At 42.7% G+C, this 19,813-nt stretch overlaps 2 protein-coding genes across 5 annotated transcripts in view; both read left to right on the top strand.

Annotated features, from left to right (window-relative positions):
- The first annotated feature begins 452 nt into the window (after positions 1 to 452).
- Positions 453 to 7,976, top strand: TCEANC (transcription elongation factor A N-terminal and central domain containing). Of its 4 annotated transcripts, none has more exons than XM_027095807.1 (2): positions 453 to 567; positions 6,773 to 7,976. In XM_027095807.1, exon 2 carries the CDS (start codon positions 6,890 to 6,892, stop codon positions 7,946 to 7,948), a length of 1,059 nt encoding a protein of 352 aa, XP_026951608.1. In that variant the 5' UTR covers positions 453 to 567; positions 6,773 to 6,889; the 3' UTR covers positions 7,949 to 7,976. The 4 variants fall into 4 exon arrangements, with proteins under 4 accessions (XP_026951608.1, XP_026951611.1, XP_026951610.1 ...); XM_027095810.1 differs by having other exon boundaries at positions 459 to 567; positions 6,880 to 7,976; XM_027095809.1 differs by having other exon boundaries at positions 462 to 567; positions 6,790 to 7,976.
- The window catches only part of RAB9A (RAB9A, member RAS oncogene family), a 54,646-nt gene continuing 35,289 nt past the window's right edge, over positions 457 to 19,813 (top strand). Inside the window, exons 1-2 of the mRNA XM_027095814.1 lie at positions 457 to 567; positions 15,322 to 15,485. The gene's annotated coding sequence lies outside the window, so the exon portion shown is untranslated. The remainder of the gene's footprint in view (positions 568 to 15,321; positions 15,486 to 19,813) is intronic.

Genomic DNA, 19,813 nt, shown 5'->3' with positions numbered 1-19,813 from the left:
CTTCTGGCAACTGTACCTTCTAGACCCTCCTTATCCCCAAATGGCCTGACTCCTGGAGCCCACGTGATTAGCCCACAGGAGGCACCATGCTTCTGTTTTCTTTTTTTGAACTAGAATATTTTAAAATGATTTTCTGAACTAGAATTGAGATGAGGTTGCGCTCCCGTGGAAGAAGCTGAGGGGCACTGGGCTTAGTTAGACGCAAGTGGGTACAAGCAAGCTTGTCCGTGGTGAAAAGGATGATGCTCGCAAGCAGAGAGGAGAAAGTATTTGTTGAGTAATAGTAAGCCCTGACCAGGTGTTTGCCAGGTGTGTAGCGGTGAATGAAACAGACGTCGTTCTTCTGTGGTCTTGTAGGGAAGGCACACAATAAAAAAAAATTTTTCGCGTGATATGCACCATGAAAAAAAACCAGTGTGCAAATATTTGATGTTCTTAATAGGTTTCATCATCGTAAGATGGAGCTAAGTGCTATACCTGTGTCGGGGGTTTTGTGAGGATGGAGATGACATGAGTGTATACGGCACACAGAGTTGCTCGATGTGCACTGTATTCTGCTGTTAGAAGGTAAGTGCGGGAATGGCTGTTCGGGACTCTGGGTGCATCGTGACACTTAAAACATTGCAGTCACCAGTTGTGGTTTGTAGAGAAGGTTCTCAGGTGAGTTGTGCACAGCAAGCGTTTTTAATATTTCCTAATTTAATGAGGCTCCTCTAGCAAAATGCAAAGTCAGAGAGGTTGTGCGCGTTCAGTGTGGGGGCAGGATGGGAGCTGCCTTCCGGCTGATGGCAGCAGAGCTGGGTTGGTCTTGCTGCGGGAGGGGGGTTGTGCCTGTGTGTACAGGGCAGTGGTGGCAGCTCTGGTTTAGATCACAGTCACCTGGAGAGCTGCAAAATACCCAGGCCTGCCCTCAGAGATTCTAATTCATTCTGTCTGGGGTGAGGCCCTGGCATTGTTTTTGCTTTTGCTGTTTAATTTCTCCAGATGATTCAGATTGGCAGTCAGGAGTGAGACCCACTCCTGGTGAGAGACAGGCAGGCAGGCTCAGGGAGCTAATGGGGCAAAGGCATCGAGCTGGGAGGTAGGCAGTGTCTGTCAGCGATGCAGCGCGATCACACTGGAAGCTGGAAGGGGGCTTTTCATCACCTGGCCAGGGACCGTGGGCTCCATCCTGAGAGCAGAGGGGAACCTGTGAAGGGCTTTAAGCAGGCAAATGGGGGAATCTCTTGCTGAGATCTGTACTGGAGGATGATCCCTCTAACAAAATGTCGTGAATCAGAGTGAAAGCAGCGAAGAAGTAATTGGAGCCGGCCAGATGATGGGAAGCCCAGGTTTGCTTTCTGTATTCCTCCTACATGTGTCCCTTAGCAGCGGTGTCTGTCCTTGTAATTGGCCAGCTTCTTGTCTGTGTTCCTTCCGCTGGGCTGTCAGCTCCTTCAAGGCAGAGAGTAGCTCATTAGGCTCAGCATTTATCGTGTATGAGATACATAATAGATATTTATTGAATGAACTGTGTAGAACTCTAAACTGGACACACAGCCTACTTTGTCTTTTTGTGGCAGTTCTCAAAATTTTATATCCCAGGTGCTTCCACACTATAGCCTCCTAGGGCAATAAATTGCTTTATATCTACGTGACTGTCCCACAGGGAGAATAGGAAGTTGGACAGCATTTAAATGCTGTTAAAAATATGGAGGAGAATGGGAAACAGTATGGTGGTTCCTCAAAAAATTAAAAATAGAATGACCATATTGATCCAGCAATCCCACTTTTGGGTATATACCCAAAAGAATTAAAAGTAGGGTCTCAAAGAGATATTTGTACATTCATGTTCATAGCAACATTATTCACAAAAGGTAGAAGCAGTCTAAGTGTCCATCAGTGGATGGATGGATAAACAAAATATGCTCTGTCCATACAATGGAATATTATTCAGCCTTGAAAAGGAAGGAAATTCTGACACATGCTCCGACATGGATGACCCTTCAGGACATTATGCTGTGTGAAATAAGCCCAACACAAGAAGGCAAATACTGTATGATTCCACTTATATAAGGCATCTAAAGTAGTCAGATTCATAGAGACAGACAGTAGAATGGTGGTTGCCGGGGGCTGCAGGGGAGAAAGAAATGGAGAGTTGTTGTTTAATGGGTGCAAAGTTTGTTTTGCAAGACAACTAGCGTTCTGAAAGTTGGTTGCACAACAGTGTGAATGTACTTAATGAACTGTCCTTGTAAAAATGGTTAAGATGGTAAATTATATGGTATGTGTATTTTACCACAATTCAAAACAAAAAAATATGGAGGAACAGTAAATAAAAGGACATATGAAGGGGCTTCCCTGGTGGTGCAGTGGTTAAGAATCCGCCTGCCAATGCAAGGGACATGGGTTTGAGCCCTGGTTCGGGAAGATCCCACAGGCTGCTGAGTAACTAAGCCCGTGCACCACAACTACTCAGCCTGTGCTCTAGAGCCCGCGAGCCACAACTACTGTAGCCCGTGTGCCTAGAGCATGTGCTCCACAACAAGAGAAGCCACCGCAACGAGAAGCCTGCACACCACAACGAAGTGTAGCTCCTGCTCGCCGCAACTAGAGAAAGCCCGCGCGCAGCAACGAAGACCCAACACGGTCAAAAATAAATAAGTAAATTTATTTTTTTAAAAAAAAGGACATATGAAATGCAGAGCAGAGTGCTAATGTATGAATCCATTAACTTCTGTAGATTTCCATGAGTAAAGAAAAAGTTTTACTATTAAGACAAACAGTGCTCCCATCGCCCTGAAGCCCTGAAGCCACAATTAAATTCCCCTTCAGAATCTCCTTGAAGCTCTGACCCTTCATTGAGAAATTCGACCTGAGTTAAATATTGCCTAACCTCGTTGTGGGCACTCTAGACTGGTCTCTTATTAACCACCTTGCTGACATCCAGCCAACTTCAATCTTGCTTTCTTTCTTTGGTAGTGATGCATATAGAATGAGTATAGACACGGGTAGGTTGAATACTTGTTAGGAAACTTTCCCACAGCTGGGGGGAGGGCTCAAGTTTATTGAGCTGCTTGAGACCTTATCATTGTGACGCCCCTGCTTGACTTCCTCCAGATCCCAAGATCTCAGGCAGACAATGCTGAGAGCAGTATTCAGCAATCGAGGATGTGTGTTTTTAATTTTTCTGTGCTGTCTTGCCTGTTCTTTGTTTACTGAGTCTTTGATTCTTAGAAAGATCTCTTTTACTGTTTTTAGTCTTTAAAAGTGGAATTCAATGAAATAATGCCATTTGCAGCACCATGGATGGACCTAGAGATTATCATACTAAGTGAAGTAAGTCAGACAAAGACAAACACCATATGATGTCACTTATATGTGGGATCTAAAATATGACACAAATGAACATATCTACAAAACAGTAACAGACTCACATAGAGAACAGACTCATGGTTGCCAAGGGGGAGGGGCGATCGGGGAGGGATGAATTGGGAGTTTGGGGTTAGCAGATGCAAACTATCATATATAGAATGGATAAACAACAGGGTCCTACAGTAGAGCACAGGGAACGATATTCAGTATCCCATGATAAACCATAATGGAAAAGAATATGAAAAAGAATATATATGTATAGCCGAATCACTTTGCTGTACAGCAGAAATTAACACAACATTGTAAATCAACTATACTTCAATAAAATTTTTTTAAAAACTACGTAAGTAAACGGGCAGGGCTATAAAACTTTATTTATAAAAAAAATAAGTAAATCAATACATCTTCATTCTGATCATTCAAAAAAAGAAAGTGGAATTCAAAAAGGAAAAACAATGATCTTGAAGTACCAATTCTCGATAATTAGAAAATGCCACTTAAGATCCAGAATCAGTGGCCCATTGAGTTATTGCTAACTGACTTTAAAAAAGAAATAGAGAAAAAAAAGACTGCCCAGGCGGTAAAAATGCAAGACCCAGAATCTTGGTCATCTGAGCTGTGCAGTGGGGAAAACCAGTAGGAACCTCAGAGTTGTAGTCCTGGGCACTTAACTGTTCACATTTGGGGTAGAGCTTGAGGGAAGATGGAACTGGTTTCGATGCAGCAGTGGACTTGTGAGGAAATCGTGAGGGCTGACCTGAATGCAGAGCCACGGGTGGGGTGAGGCGGCTGCTTTGTGGTGCCCTGATCTCTGAGGGCGGTGAAGTGGAATGAGCCATTTACCATGCCGTTTTCCAGTGGCCACATATCTTAAATGTATAGGGTTTATCATGAAATTGAACTAGACTAATCACTTTTCTGAGTAGGAAAACAATACATACACATTAGAGGAAATTCAGGAAAGAGTAAAAGAACAAACGAAAATCACGTAAAATCTTGCCATTCAGAAAATGCCTCTGTCTGAAATTTTTTGTGTCTATTTTTGGCCTTTTCTCATCACATGTGATTTTTAAATAAAATTTGGATCAGACTCTAGATGTTGTGTTTCTTTTTATTTATTTTTAATTAAAAAAACTTTTTTTTTTTTTTTGGCTGCCTCACATGGCTTGTGGGATCTCAGTTCCCTGACCAGGGATTGAACCTGGGCCCTCAGCAGTGAGAACACGGAGTCCTAATCACTGGATCGCCAAGGAATTCCCTAGATGCTGTTTCTTAATTTTTATTATTAAAACTTTTTTTTTTTTTTTTTTACCGTGCAACATGTGGGATCCTAGTTCCCCGACCAGCAATGGAACCCGTGGTCCCTGCAGTGGAAGCGTGGAGTCCCAACTGATGGACCACCAGGGAAGTCCCTAGATGCTGTTTTTAAATAACAGCTTTGTTCAGATATAGTTTATGTACTGTACAGTTCACCTACTTAAAGTGTACGATTCAGTGGTTTTTAGCTTATTCACAACTGTGCACCCATCACCACAGTCAACTTGAGAGAAGATTTTGCACCTCCCCCAAGAAAAACTCTGCACCCATTAGTAGCCACTCACTTTTTTTTAACATCTTTAGTAGATTATAATTGCTTTACAATGGTGTGCTAGTTTGTGCTTTATAACAAAGTGAATCAGTTATACATACACATATATTCCCATATCTCTTCCCTCTTGCGTCTCCCTCCCTCCCACCCTCCCTATCCCACCCCTCTAGGTGGTCACAAAGCACCGAGCTGATCTCCCTGTGCTATGCGGCTGCTTCCCACTAGCTCTCTATTTTACGTTTGGTAGTGTATATATGTCCATGCCACTCTCTCACTTTGTCACAGCTTACCCTTCCCCCTCCCCATATCCTCAAGTCCGTTCTCTAGTAGATCTGCGTCTTTATTCCCGTCTTACCCCTAGGTTCTTCATGACTTTTTTTTTGCCACTCACTCTTCATTCCACCCCACTGGTTCCCTTTCCCTTCCTTCCATCCCAGCCCTGGTCTACCACTAATTTACTTTCTGTCTCTACAGATTTGCCTATTCCAGACATTTCATGTAAATGAAATCGTACAATACGTGGTCTTCTGTGTCTTTGATTTAACATAGAGCTTTGAAGGCTCATCCACGTGTAGTCTGTATCAGAGTTTCCTTTTATTGACAAGTAACATCCCATTGTATGGATATACTGTGTTTTGTTTATCCATTCCTCAGTTGATAGACATTTGGGTTGTTTCCACTTTTTGTCTGTTACAAAGAATGCTGCTGTGAACATTCATGTGCAAGTCTAACCATTTGGGACCTCATAGTTTCTTCTAAGTTTGCAGGAAATTCTTACAAAAACAGCTTCCACATCTCTTATTTCCTTCAAGTAAATTTATAAAAGTAGAATTGCTGACTGCAAGGACCTTACGTTTTACAGCCCTTGTCAGATGGTGTCTAGGAAGACTGCATTAACTCTCCCTGTAATCGCTTCAGCGTTGTTAGCCTGCGTGTGATCGGTGATAGTTTATTTAATATCACGTGCTATAAAATGAGAGTCCGTGGAGTGTTGAAAAGACAGTATCCCTGCCATCAAGATGCTTATGTTCACGTTTAGACCAAATGGGCAGATATAGATCCAAGGGTATTTGGTAGGCAAGGTTATGTGCATTATGTGGATGGAAGAAGAGACTGGTTAGATAAAGTGAACATTCGCCTCCGCAGGAGGAGATTCACACAGACATAACCATTAAGCAACTTTTTACACCTAAAAGTTAAAAAGAAGAGAAAAGTTAATGGGCCCAAACTCTGGCCTAGGGACCTGTTAGTCCAAAGTCATAAATCCCTCCGTTGTTCAGAAGAGTCAGATGTCAGCACAGTGTGGCCTGTTGACTTTGGGGCCCATCTGACCTGGATCCAGCTGCCTCCCAACCTGTGCCGCTTCATCATTTCTTTAGATTCCTTGGGACTTCTAAACAGCATCCACTTTTGGCCCTGTTTCTCATGCTTTTATATTCAGAAAAGTACTACTTCAAGACTGTAAAATCAGCAAGGACTTCGGTGAAATAGCTGAACACGAGGGAAAATAGTCCGGCCTCCTGAGCCTTCCCCCATTGACGCTGACACTGGCATGTTTTCATCCCCAGCATAACCACCAAATTCCACAAAAAGGAGTTGACTAATCTTGATTTGGAAAGATCATTCATTTGTAAAATTAGGGATGGGAAAGTTACAGCAGATCTTTCAGCATGCTTCTATCAAGCAATTGTTAACGCAAAAGCTGTTTACAGGGATATATATATATATGTATATATATATTTTTAACTACTGAGAATCAAACTTTTGAGGCTAAACCATACTACATTGCAGATTGCATTTTCTAATACATTGCACCCATTTTTATTACAGACTCTTTCTCTGCATAGGTAACTGGCAGAGAGCGCTGTGCTCCTATCAGGAAGCTGCGCCTGGCAAACGCAAGCTTGAGAAAACGGAAACCTCTTTTTTCTTTGCAGCCGTAACAAGATGTCTGACAAGAAGCAGATAGCTGCCAGAGCTTCCCTTATTGAGCAACTGATGTCTAAAAGGAATTTTGAGGATCTCGGCAACCACCTTACTGAGCTAGAAACTCTGCGTGTGACTCCGGAGCATCTCCAGGAGACGGATGTGGTCAGGGCTGTGTACAGAGTCCTCAAAAACTGCCCCACGGCGGCTTTGAAAAAGAAAGCCAAGCGTTTGCTGTCAGAATGGAAAGCTCTGTATAAGGATACTCACTGCAAGCCACGGGGCAGCCCTAAACCATTTCCTCCAGGTGGAAATAAAGAAGAAAATCAAGGACTTTCTCCTGACCCAAATCAGGATGAGATACCGGGCAGCTCCCGCTGTCATTCTCTGCACTCATCCCAAGATGTTGCAGGAGCTGTTGAAAGGATCATGCCAGAAAATAGCCCTGGTGGAGCGGAGCCTAAGGCAGCGCATCTCAGGGCCGGTGACCCTCAATCCCCCGACGAGAGAGCGAGTGGGCAGCCAGATCCTGCAGCGCCCGTGAGAGCCAAATGCACAGAGCTGCTGTATGAAGCTCTAGCTGGTCCTTGCACAGAGCAGCCCAGAGCCGATCTGTGGCACAAGTTTGCACGAGAAATCGAAGAGCACATTTTTACCCTTCACTCCAAGAACCTCAAAAAATATAAAACTTGCATCCGAAGCAAAGTCGCCAATCTGAAAACCCCCCACACGTCTCACTTACAGCAAAACTTGCTCTCTGGGACCATGTCTCCAAGGGAATTTGCCGAAATGACCGCCATGGAAATGGCTAGCCACGAACTGAAGCAGTTGAGAGCCTCCTACACGGAATCTGGCATACGGGAACATTACCTGCCCCAAGTGGTGGAGGGCACGCCGACCAAGAAAATAAAGTGCCAACGCTGCGAGAAATTCAATTGCCAGGTCACCGTCATCGCCAGAGGGGCACTCTTCCTTCCAAGTTGGGTGCAGAATTCCAACCCAGATGAAGAAATGATGACCTACGTAATCTGCAATGAATGTGGGGAGCAGTGGTACCATAGCAAGTGGGAGTGCTTGTAATTGTAATAAATGTTCTCTTAACAGATAACTGGAGTGATCCCTTTTATTCATACCACCCTTTTATGCTTGTTTTTAAAATCTTGTACACGCTATTCTTTTTTTTAAATTGAGGTATAGTTAATTTGTATATATATATAAAATAACCTATAATGGAAACATATGTATATTCTTTTTCAGATTCTTTTCCATTATAGGTTTTTACAAGATAGTATAGTTTCCAGCGCTATACGGTAGGTCCTTGTTGTTTATCTATTTTATATATAGTAGTGAGTTATACATACTATTTGCAAAACTATCCTACGAAGAAGGAAAGAAGGTTGTTTGCTGAAGCTCACACCACTGTCACTAAAAGTTGATAGTTTGGGGAGAGAGAGTGGACACCTGTTTGCATCATGCTTAGTGGCTACTTAGTACTTTGCTGTACTCAGACATAACCTAGGTACCCGTGAGAAATGCAGGCTCTCCGGTCCCATGCTTCTGAATCTGCATCTGCATTTTGGCAGGATCCCCAGGTGATCCTGTTCGAGGTCATTGGAGAAGTGCTGCTTCTGCAATAGGCCTGTAGTTCCCAGCACTGGCTGCATATTAGCAGGATCTGGGGAGCTTTGAAAACCCACAGTGCTGAGGACCCACCCTGGGACAATTACATCTGGATCTATGGGATGCAGCCCAGGCATCAACATTTTGGTTTTAATTCCTCAAGTTATTTTAAGATGCAGTCAGAGTTGGGAACTACTCATCCATAGGCTCTCACTTGATCCTTTTGTCACCTTTAAGAAAAGAAAGTTATTCTATACACTTCACAGTTGAGGAAACATCCACAGAGGCGCCATGACTCGCCCCAGTGACACACCATAAATAGTCAAACTTGAACTGCTGCCGGATTTTCTTCCTTCCAATTCCCTGTCCGAGACCGCTTCAGTATTGACTTCTGAGAAATACAGTCCTGGAGATGTGGAACTAAATGAATAGTGTCTTCAAGCTCTAACATTGGGGAGCAAGAGCTTTGTTATTTTCCCCTCTCTTTTCTCTTCTCACTTTACAGGTGTCCCGTGAACCCTGAAAATTACCCTGCGACTAATCCCACAGTTAGAATTTTATTTCCAGTCTTCTTGCTCAGTTGAAGGAGTCATGTATTTTTTTCCGTCACACAAGTTCTCCAGGGTTTATAAACTATGACATTAGGTTCCTGATGTTAGGGACTCTTCATGTTATCAGGGGTTAGGTCTGTAGGGGAGGGGAAAAAATCCTGTAGCTGGGACCACGAAAACTAGACTGACAAAAGACAGATTAACAAGAGAAAAGTAGTTTATATGTGCAGCACGCATACCCACAGGAGAAATTTGGTAATGCGTAACTCAAAGGGATGGTTACAACTTGGGCTTATATAGCATTTTAAGAAAAAATAGTATGTTTGTAGAGAAGTAACAAGACAAAGGAAAAGGGCTTTAGGCTTTTAGTGGCAGCAAACTCTGGGAAGGTAAATTAGCGTGTGTGTGTGTGTGTGTGTGTGTGTGTGTGTGTGTGTGTGTGTGTGGCGGGGTAGGGGGAACTAATGGAAGATAATGGTCATTTAGTAAGGTTTGTTTGTGTAGACTCTTTCCGGTGCCATCTTGCCTCCAGTGAAGACGTTGTTACCTCCTTCCTGGTAGGGAATTCACAAGGGGAATTTGTGTTCTGTTTTCAGGCAGGTAGCGGGAGGGCAGAGAGCTCACCCTGTGTTTGATTTTTCTCATTTGCTTTCAGCTCCGAATGATCCTTATGCCATTATATTTTGGGGGTGGCACGCTCTGAACCCCTTTAGGTCTGAATTTCCAATTCTGCTTTTGTAAAAACTGGCATTAACCTCTCAGAGGAAGTCCATTGCCTCAGCCTTTGAATCTACCAACGTTTCTCTGATAAACGAAGAGGAAATTACTTCTTCGAGGTCTTTGTAAACAGTGTTGAACCAATCTGTATAATGTTTAAACACAACAAGCCTTCCGTGTGATTTTTTTCTTTTTTAAAAATTCATAGGGCTTCCCTGGTGGCGCAGTGGTTGAGAGTCCGCCTGCCGATGCGGGGGACACGGGTTCGTGCCCCGGTCCGGGAAGATCCCACATGCCGTGGAGCGGCTGGGCCCGTGAGCCATGGCCGCTGCGCCTGCGCGCGTCCGGAGCCTGTGCTCCGCAATGGGAGAGGCCACGACAGTGAGAGGCCCGCGTACCGCAAAAAACAAAAAACAAAAAACATAGAATTTTAATTTTTATAGTTTTAACTACAGGTTGTGAGTTGTCTCCAACACTACACATTTTCACCAGTTTTTTCCCCTCACTCTCCTAAGTCCCTTTGCTAGAGCTCAGAATGTAATGTGCAGTTTACCTGCCTCATGACAGAATTCCCTCAAAGGTGCAGGAAATGAAAGTACGTTCGTGTTTTCAAATGGTTTTGAAGAAATGGGCTTGAGGCCATTAATTATCAATTCTATTTTGATACCTTTGTATCTGTGGCTTCCCAGGGCTGCCTATTATGATGTAACGGTCTTTTAAAGAAAAACTTGCAAAGTCACCTAAAACTTCAAGTTTCACAAAGTGTGGTTTCATGTGACTTGGAATGATCTTAGAAACTATTCAGTGGTTATAAAAGAGCACAGCACATGAATACCATGTGTGATTAGTTCATGTCAGTGTTTGTTTTTTGCTTTAGGGTCTTTGGGTGTGTTTTGTGGGGTGGGATTTTTTGGTAGTTTTTATTTGTACTGGACTTTTGCAAACTAAATTTGCAGACAAATAAAAGCACTTGAAATGGAAATTCCTTTACTCTCCAAGATATAAAAATCTGGGTAGTCTTCCTCATTTCGTATCAACTTTGTCAGTGACTTCTGCAACTATAGATAGGAAAACAGTAATCTGATTTGTTTTTTTTTTACTTTTAGTCAATGAGAGAGCACTACATTTTCTAAGTATAGATAATAATTCTTTTATATCCTATGCTTATCTCCTAAAAAGAAAGCGTTTTTGTTGTTGTTGTTGTTTTTTAAGTGCTCATGAGGTAAAGGATCTTTCATTTCATTTAAAATCATTTTTACAAGAACAGCAAGTACATAGACCCCAGGATGGGAGGGTGCCTGACACAGAGGCAGCACAGCAAGAGTCCACCAGAGCTGAAGCACAGTGGCAAGGGGAAGAAGGATGAGAGGTGAAGTCCAAGAGCCATCGGGTTCATGAGGGCCCTTGTCGGTCATGATAAGGACTTTGGGATTTTTCCAAGCCTGATAGGAAGCCATGGAAGCCAAGGGGTTGGTAGTGATAAGACTTGAATGACCTTTAAGAAGCATCCTTCTGGCTGTTGTGTTAAGTTAGATGAGGAGGGAAGCAAGGACAGATGCAGGGACACCAGTTAGGTGGCTGTAGCAATGGTCCAAATGTCATTTAACTGGTTTCAAACAAGAGTACACAAAGACTGGTCTCCCTGCATCCGTATAGTTGAGAAAGTCCTTGGTGATGGGGTTGAGGACACACTACCCCCAAATCTGGCACTTTGGCATAGTGAATATTTTAAGCTGAAGGAATTTGAGAAACTATAGGTGCAGGAAGTCCTCTCTGACCTTCCCCTGAGGGAGGTCATAAGACCCTCAAGTGAGAGGTGCCCTCTCCATACCGAGGAAAGGAGCATCCTTATCTCTGCAGATGGAGGGATGCTGGAGGGAATCGCAGTGAACGGGTCTTTCTGGGTTTCCCCCAGTTGACCACCCTTAGCTCAAACTCTTTGTCCCTTCACATTTTCCCACAACTTTCCACTCTTCATCAAACCGAGTATAGAAACACCCAGGTGTAGCTGTTTCTTTGGGGGTTCATTTCCTTATAAAGGCTCCCAGGTCAGATAAAATTTACATTACATAAATGTGTGCTTTCTTCTTTTTTAAAAAAATTTTTATTGGAGTATATTTGATTTACAGTGTTGTGTTAGTTTCAAGTGTACAGCAAAGTGAATCAGTTATACATATACATATATCTACTCTTTTTTAGATTCTTTTCCCACATAGGCCATTACAGAGTATTGAGTAGAGTTCCTGTGCTATACAGTAGGTCCTTATCAGTTATCTATTTTATATATAGTAGTGTGTATGTGTCAATCCCAATTTATCCCTCCCCCTGCCAACCCCCTGGTAACTGGAAGTTTGTTTTCTACATCTGTAACTCTATTTCCGTTTTGTAGATAAGTTCATTTGTACCTTTTTTATTTTTATTTTTATTTTTTTTGCGGTACGTGGGCCTCTCACTGTTGTGGCCTCTCCCGCTGCGGAGCATAGGTTCCAGACGCGCAGGCTCAGCGGCCATGGCCCACAGGCCCAGCCGCTCCACGGCATGTGGGATCTTCCCGGACCGGGGCACGAACCCGCGTCCCCCACATCGGCAGGCGGACCCTCAACCACTGCACCACCAGGGAAGCCATGTACCTTTTTTTAAAAAATTAATTAATTTAATTAATTAAATAAATATATTTGGCTGCACTGGGACTTAGGTGCGGCACGTGGGATCTTCGTTGCTGCGTGCAGGATCTTCGTCGTGGCATGTGGATCTTTAGTTGCAGCATGCAGGCTCTTAGTTGCGGCATGCAGGATCTAGTTCCTTGACCAGGGATCGAATCCAGGCGCCCTGCATTGGGAGCGTGGAGTCTTAACTGCTGGACCACCAGGGAAGTCCCTATACCCGTTTTTTTAGTTTCCACCTATAAGCGATATCATATGATATTTGTCTTTCTCTGTCTGACTTACTTCACTCAGGATGACAATCTCTAGGTCCATCCATGTTGCTGCAAATGACATTATTTCGTTCTTTTTTATGGCTGAGTGATATTCCACTGTATATATGTACCATATCTTCTTCATCCATTCCTCTGTTGATGGACATTTAGGTTGCTTCCGTGTCCTGGCTATTGTAAATAGTGCTGCAATGAACATTGGGGTGCGTGTATCTTTTTGAATTATGGTTTTCTCTGGATATATACCTAGGAGTGGGATTGCAGGATCATAGGGCAACTCTATTTTTAGTTTTTTAAGGAACCTCCATACTGTTCTCCATAGCGGCTGTATCAATTTACATTCCCACCAACAGTGCAAGAGGGTTCCCTTTGCTCTACACCCTCTCCAGCATTTATTGTTTGTAGATTTTTTGATGATGGCCATTCTGACCAGTGTGAGGTGATACCTCATAGTAGTTTTCATTTGTATTTCTCTGATAATTAGTGATGTTGAGCATCTTTTCGTGTGCGTTTTGGCCATCTGTATGTCTTCTTTGGAGAAATGTCTATTTAGATCTTCCGCCCATTTTTTGATTTTTTTTTTTTGATATTGAGCTGCATGAGCTGTTTGTATATCTTGGAGATTAATCCCTTGTCGGTTGCTTCATTTGCAAATATTTTCTCCCATTCTAAGGGTTGTCTTTTCATTTTGTTTATGGTTTCCTTTGCTGTGCAAAAGCTTTTAAGTTTCATTAGGTCCCATTTGCTTATTTTTGTTTTTATTTTCATTACTCTAGGAGGTGGATTGAGAAAGATCTTGCTGTGGTTTATGTCGAAGAGTGTCCAGCGTTACATTTAGGTCTTTAGTCCATTTTGAGTTTATTTTTGTGTACGGTGTTAGGGAATGTTCTAATTTCATTCATTTACATGTAGCTGTCCAGTTTTCCCAGCCAAGTGTGCTTTCTTCTTGTTAATCTGTCTTTTGTTACAGAGCCCCAACCAAGAACCTAGACTGTTCGGAGAAAAAAGATTTTTTTCCTTCCCTACATTGGCAGTTTTGCAAATGGTTGTTTCATAAAACACAACCAACCCTGAATTCCCAACCCATGGCCTATAATAAAAAATAACAAACAGCACAGAAATTCAGCACAGTATAGCCTGGATCCTGGTTGCCATGGTTATGGGTGATACCTGCACAGGGCATAAACATCAATTGTTATACCTGAATGTAGAAGGGCTCTCTTCATGGGATTTCACACATCACTCTCCTTTTGTCCATGTTACTTTTTTTTAGACTACAAATTGGATACAGTTGCAGCTCTGTCTCTTCTCTGAGCACTTCCTGTGATGAGAGGTTCCTTTCATTCCCTATTACCATTTCTAAACACCAGTCAGGAAGCCTGCAGCTGGCAGGGCTCCATTGCCTTTGCAAGGGTTGGGCCTTCATCTTTTAGGTCAGATTTGCTTTATTATTTATAGCTTCCGAGTAAATGCAAAGTATTTTACTAAAATATTCTTACATCCCTCAGAGGTATTTACTGTAAATACCTAGATTATAAAAGGTGCCTTCAAAAAAAAAAAAAAAAAGGTGCCTTCTTGGGGCTTGCCTGGTGGCGTAGTGGTTAAGAATCCGCCTGCCAGTGCAGGGGACACGGGTTCGAGCCCTGGTTTGGGAAGATCCCACATGCTGCGGAGCAACTAAGCCCGTGCACCACAACTACTGAACCTGCGCTCTAGAGCCCGTGAGCCACAACTACTGAGCCTGCGTGCCACAACTACTGAAGCCCGTGCGCCTAGAGCCCGTGCTCTGCAAGAAGAGAAGCCACCGCAATGAGAAGCTGATGCACTGCAACGAAGAGTAGCCCCCACTGGCCGCAACTAGAGAAAGCCCGCGTGCAGCAGCGAAGACCCAACGCAGCCAAAAATAAATATAAATTAAATAAGTAAATTTAAATAAATAAATAAAAGGTGCCTTCTTGCTTTCAGAAGAGCCTACAGTCTGAAGGGAGAACTGATGACAACTTCATATAATCCCATTTATATTATTTTTTAAAATTAGGTTTCCATAGACGTTACTAAGCATTACCAGAAATGCTATGCCATAATGATTGCACGTTGCTTTACACTCTGCCAAGTGCTGGGGGCCAAGAGATGAGCTAGATGCCATCCCAGGCCTCAGGCCCCCAAAATGCAGGTGACATAGCCACAATCACTTTACAGTTCAAGAACTATAAGAGAGACAGACTGTAGAGGCAGAGGTGCAGGGGACCCAGGAGGATCAGGGAAGGCTTTACAAAGGCTGTGACCCTAAGGGTAAATCTTGAGATGAGGTAAGCCAGGCAGAGAAAGCCGAGACGACAATGTTCCATCACTGGACTTGCTAGATTCCTGGCACTTTATATACAGCATCTCAGTTAAGCTTCACAACTACCCAGCCAGCACTTTAGAGATGAGAAAACTGAGGCTGAGAGACATTAAGTTACTTGCCCAAGGGTACATGGAGAGAAAGCCAGGACTATTCATGATGAACAGGTGGGGTTTTTTAATTTTATTTTTGCATATCAGTTTGCTTCCAGAAACATGCAGGCTTCCTGTTAATTCCATGCAAGGTACAACTGTTTTTCAATTGTGGTTTGTTTTTCCAATGACAGGAGTGTGTGGTTTGCAGACTACACTCAGCGCAGTGCTATGCACGCTTCCCGCTGTGGAGAGATCAGCCAGGAATGCTTGGCGGTGGTTGCCAGCTCTCCTGGCACAGGGGAACCTTCCCGAAACTTCTAGTGGCACCCATGTGATTTATCTGATGTTCTGAAAAGTAAGTGATTTTTAAAATACTTAAACATATGAAAACATGTAGTTTTAAAGTGACATGCATATGTTTTTTTGAATTTGAAGACTGTAAGTATATAAATGCAGTTTCAAATGCCATTCCCTATAAAATATAGTGGCCTTTACATTTTCACTCTCTTTATTTATGACCTAGGGAAACTATATGATACAGATAATCAATTTTGACAAAAGAGGCAGGCTGTTTTGCATCCTTTGTTAAATTATCACAGACATCCATGCTGGACAGTGAAAAAAAATAGAATTAAAATAAATTTTTTGGATATATTCTTGCTTTCTTTTAAAAATATAAACAAGGTACAAATAGGAGTAGGTTCTAAGTAGTCGTTAGTCTTTTTCATGTGATGACATACATTTAAAAAAATCTAAAACAGCCATGGAAAAGTCACAGATCTGATTAATAAGCAAATGAAAACCTGGCCCATTCAAAAACTTCTTATTTTTGGAATATATTCAGTTTCAAAATGTATATAAACAGAGAGAGCTCCCAGCGGTTGCTTTTAAATAATCAAAATGGGATCATAATAGGCAAATTTCACCTTTGTGGGTGGAAACAAAAAATTCAGACATTTCCAAGGGTGCCCGGGAAGGCCTGAGTCAACTGAAGTAGACCTTCACCCATGTCCGAGGGGAAAGAACTCCCAGGTTTCAGTGGACTGTATGTTGGCGTCTCTGTGTCTACTAGGCCATCTGGTCTGGTCTTTAGTGTCTGCTCAGACTGAGGACTTCCATCTCTGCAGAGTTTTTTCATGCAACAGATGGACTTTTACCCCCCAGCTTTGTGAAATCTCAACAATGGCTGAGCAGAAAGTTTCCAAACATCTTAGTGGATTTTGATATCATTTTTACATGAGATGGTGGCTCAAGGGCTTGGGGATTTCTTTCGGGAGGGTGATGAAAATGTTCAAAAATTGAATGTGGTGATGGTTGCCCAACTCTGCCAATGTGCTAAACACCGTTGAATTATACCCTATTTTAATTATATTTTAATTATACCCTATTTTAGTTCTGTGGTCTGTGAATTATATCTCAATAAAGCTATTACAAAAAAATCAAATGGACTGAGGGAGGGAATTGGAGACAGGATCTCTGCTGGATATTTATCTCAGTGAGTCTTTCTAAACCTACAGTATCCCAATTACGCATACATATTATCGAGAAATACTGGCAGGCTTCCTCAGAGAGGCCTTCTGGGAGGCGCCCTGCCAGTTCATACTGACAGCCATCCAGCAGGCAGTGGCCTCTATCCAGGCAGTGTGCTGGGCCCTGGCCTCTGCATTTCTGCGTAGAAGCCCCTCCCTCTTTCAGTCACACAACAAACAGGGCTAAAGCTTCCATCCACAATCATTGCCCCTTCTTTTTCTTCCCTGTTTCTCAAGCCACAGGTTCGAGCTACACTATCAACGACATCAAGGCCCTGGAACATAGCAAATCATGTAGAATCAACCCAGAGCAGTTGCCATTTATGTCTCTGGTTAGATCTGCACTCAGAAAAGAAACAGCAGATAAAATCAGCCCTAGACCCTTGCTACTCATAGTGTGGCCCTGGCATCAGCGGCGTCAGCATCACCTGGGAGCAAATACAGAAACGGGGGCCCCATCCCGGACCTATTGAATCCAAGTCTATCTCTTCACAAAGCTCTCAGTGATTCTAGTGCATATTACTGCTGGTGAAATGCTGACTCATCCTCAGGAACTGGGCCTATGAACTCTGCCTTCCTGCTTATATCTTTGGATGAAATGCCCGAGTTCCTAGCCAGCACTGGACTTTCCACTTGTCTCGGTTACCAGCCACCTCCACTCTCCACGTTGCTAAATCCAAGCGACAATTCTCAGCCCTGAAACCTATCAGCAGCAGTTGACACACTGGGTTCCTTCTTGAGAACACCTTTTTCCATGTGGCTTGCAGTAGGTTGTGCTTTCTCTGGTTTTCCCTCTAACTGGCCACTCCATCTCAATATTATTTGCTGCTTCCTTGTTATTTTCCTGACCTCTTAATTTTGGAGTGTCTAGAATTTAGTCTTTGGACACCTTGGATATCTATACCCATTCCTTTGTTGACTTATCTAGTTCCATGGCTTTCTGTAGCATTTATGCTGATGACTTCCCTTCCTTATCTTCAGGCTAGCATCTCTCCTCTGAATTCCAGGCCCATAAGTCTAACAGCCTACTTGAAAAGTCTACTTGGATGTCTAATAAGCATCTCACCCTTAACATGTTTAAAATCAACCTTCTGATCTTCTCTCCAATACTGCTTGTCTACTTAATGGCAACTCCATACTTACATAACTTGAGCTAAAAACCTTGGAGGCATGCATGCTTGATACCTTTCTTTTTCTCACATCGAACTTCCAAGCAATCAACAAATCCTATTGGCTGTATTCCAAATACATATACAGAAGCCCAACTTAAAAATGGGCAAAAGATTTGAATAGACACTTCACCAAAGAAGATGAAATAAGATACAGGAATGGCCAATAAGCACAGGAAAAGATGCCCAACATCATTAGTCATCAGGGAAATGCAAATCAAAACCAGCACGAGATACCACTTCATACCCACTAGGATGGCTATAATAAAAAAAAGTCAGAAAATAACAAGTGTTGGTGAGGATGTGGAGAAATTGGAACCCTTGTACAGTGCTGGTGGGAACGTAAAATGGTGCAGCCGCTTTGGAAAATAGCTCGGCAGTTTCTTAAGAAGTTACACAAAAATTTACTACACAACCCAGCAATTCCACACCTTGGTATATATCCAAGAGAAATGAAAACATACATCCACACAAAGACTTGTATGTAAATGTTCACAGCAGTATAGTTCGTAATAGTCAAAAAAGTGGAAACAACCCAAATGTCCATCAACTGGTGAATGGATAAACAAAATACGGTCTATCCATTCAAAGAAATACTGTTCAGTAATACAAAGGAATGAAGTACTGATACATGCTGTAGCAAGCATGCACTTTCAAAACATTTCCTAAGTGAAAGAAGCTAGTCACGAAAGACCACACTTTCTCTGAGTCCATTTATATGAAATGTCCAGAATAGGCAAATCCATAGAGATAGAAAATAGATGAGTAGTGGCTGGGGGCTGGGAGTGGGACTGGGAATTGACTGCCAGTGGGCACAAGGGATCCAACCGGGGCGATGAAAATGTTCTGCAATCGGATTGTGGTGATGGCTGCACAAACTCTCTAACAATCATTGAACTATGCACTTAAAATGAGTGAATTTTATTGTATGTAAGTTATACTTCATTAAAGCTGTTAAAAATATCCAGAATCTGACCACATTATGTTCTCTGCTACCATCCCGCATCTCAGCCAGCATCATCCCCCACTTGGATGACCACAGTACCTTGCTAAGTGGTTGCCTGACTTCCACTCTTGTCCCCTAGGTGTATTTCCAATACAACAGCCAGAGTGACCCTGGGAAATATGCACATCAAATCATGTCACCCTTCCACTCAAAATTCTCTGTTGGTTCCTGTCTCCAAGAGAAAGGCAAAGTCTTTAGAGCCTTACCTATCTGGCCCCTCTGCTACCTTTCCTCGACTTTTTCCTAACTTTGCCAACTCAACTACCACTTCCCTCCTTGCTACATCCTGCACTCAGTCACACTGGCCTCCTTGCTAGTCCTTGACTGTGCCAGGCACATGCCTGCCACAGGACCTTTGCGTGAGCTGTTGCTTCTGCGTGGAATGCTCTTACCCCAAATTCCCAACAACTTAACCAACCTTTCTCAAGCCCTAGGTCAAATATCATCTTGGGCAGTGAAGTTTCCCTGGCTGTTTATTACGTTTCCTAGCACCCTTTCTGATTTTTTTTTCCATAGAGGTTATTCACCATTTAAATACAATGCCTTGCTTATTTATATGGTTTATTGTCTGCTTCCCCCCTCCCCCCCAACTAAATTGTACACTCCATGGGGGTCAGGGATTTTTGCCTTTTTGGTTCACAGCTTATCCCCAGCCCCTATGACAGTTTCTGGCACATAGAAAGCCCCCAACAAATATTTGTTGAAGTTATGTGCTTAAGAAAACCAGAAGAGCCAGGAATATAACCTATCAATACATACGTACATTTAAACAAAGGATTAAAAACAAGTTTAGAGGGTGTGATTGTAGTTTACAGTAGGCAAAACAGTTTCAGAGTGGAGTGAATGGAGAATTGGAAAAGACAACATTTTTTTTCCCAGAATATTTTTGAGCTTTTCTTCCCCATGTAGTGTCTTTGAGTGGGCATCAGATACACCATCAAGTATTAGGCTACGTGCTCAAACTAGCGTACAGACAATT

Source organism: Aethalodelphis obliquidens, unplaced genomic scaffold (assembly GCF_003676395.1).
Source record: "Aethalodelphis obliquidens isolate GAN/ISIS:26980383/991018 unplaced genomic scaffold, ASM367639v1 scaffold94, whole genome shotgun sequence".
NCBI lineage: Eukaryota > Metazoa > Chordata > Mammalia > Artiodactyla > Delphinidae > Aethalodelphis > Aethalodelphis obliquidens.
This window is presented reverse-complemented; position numbering and strand designations above follow the sequence as displayed.

Bases quoted from the DNA above. Each gene is read 5' to 3' on its own strand.
- TCEANC (XM_027095807.1), top strand. From the start codon at position 6,890: ATGTCTGACAAGAAGCAGATAGCTGCCAGAGCTTCCCTTATTGAGCAA.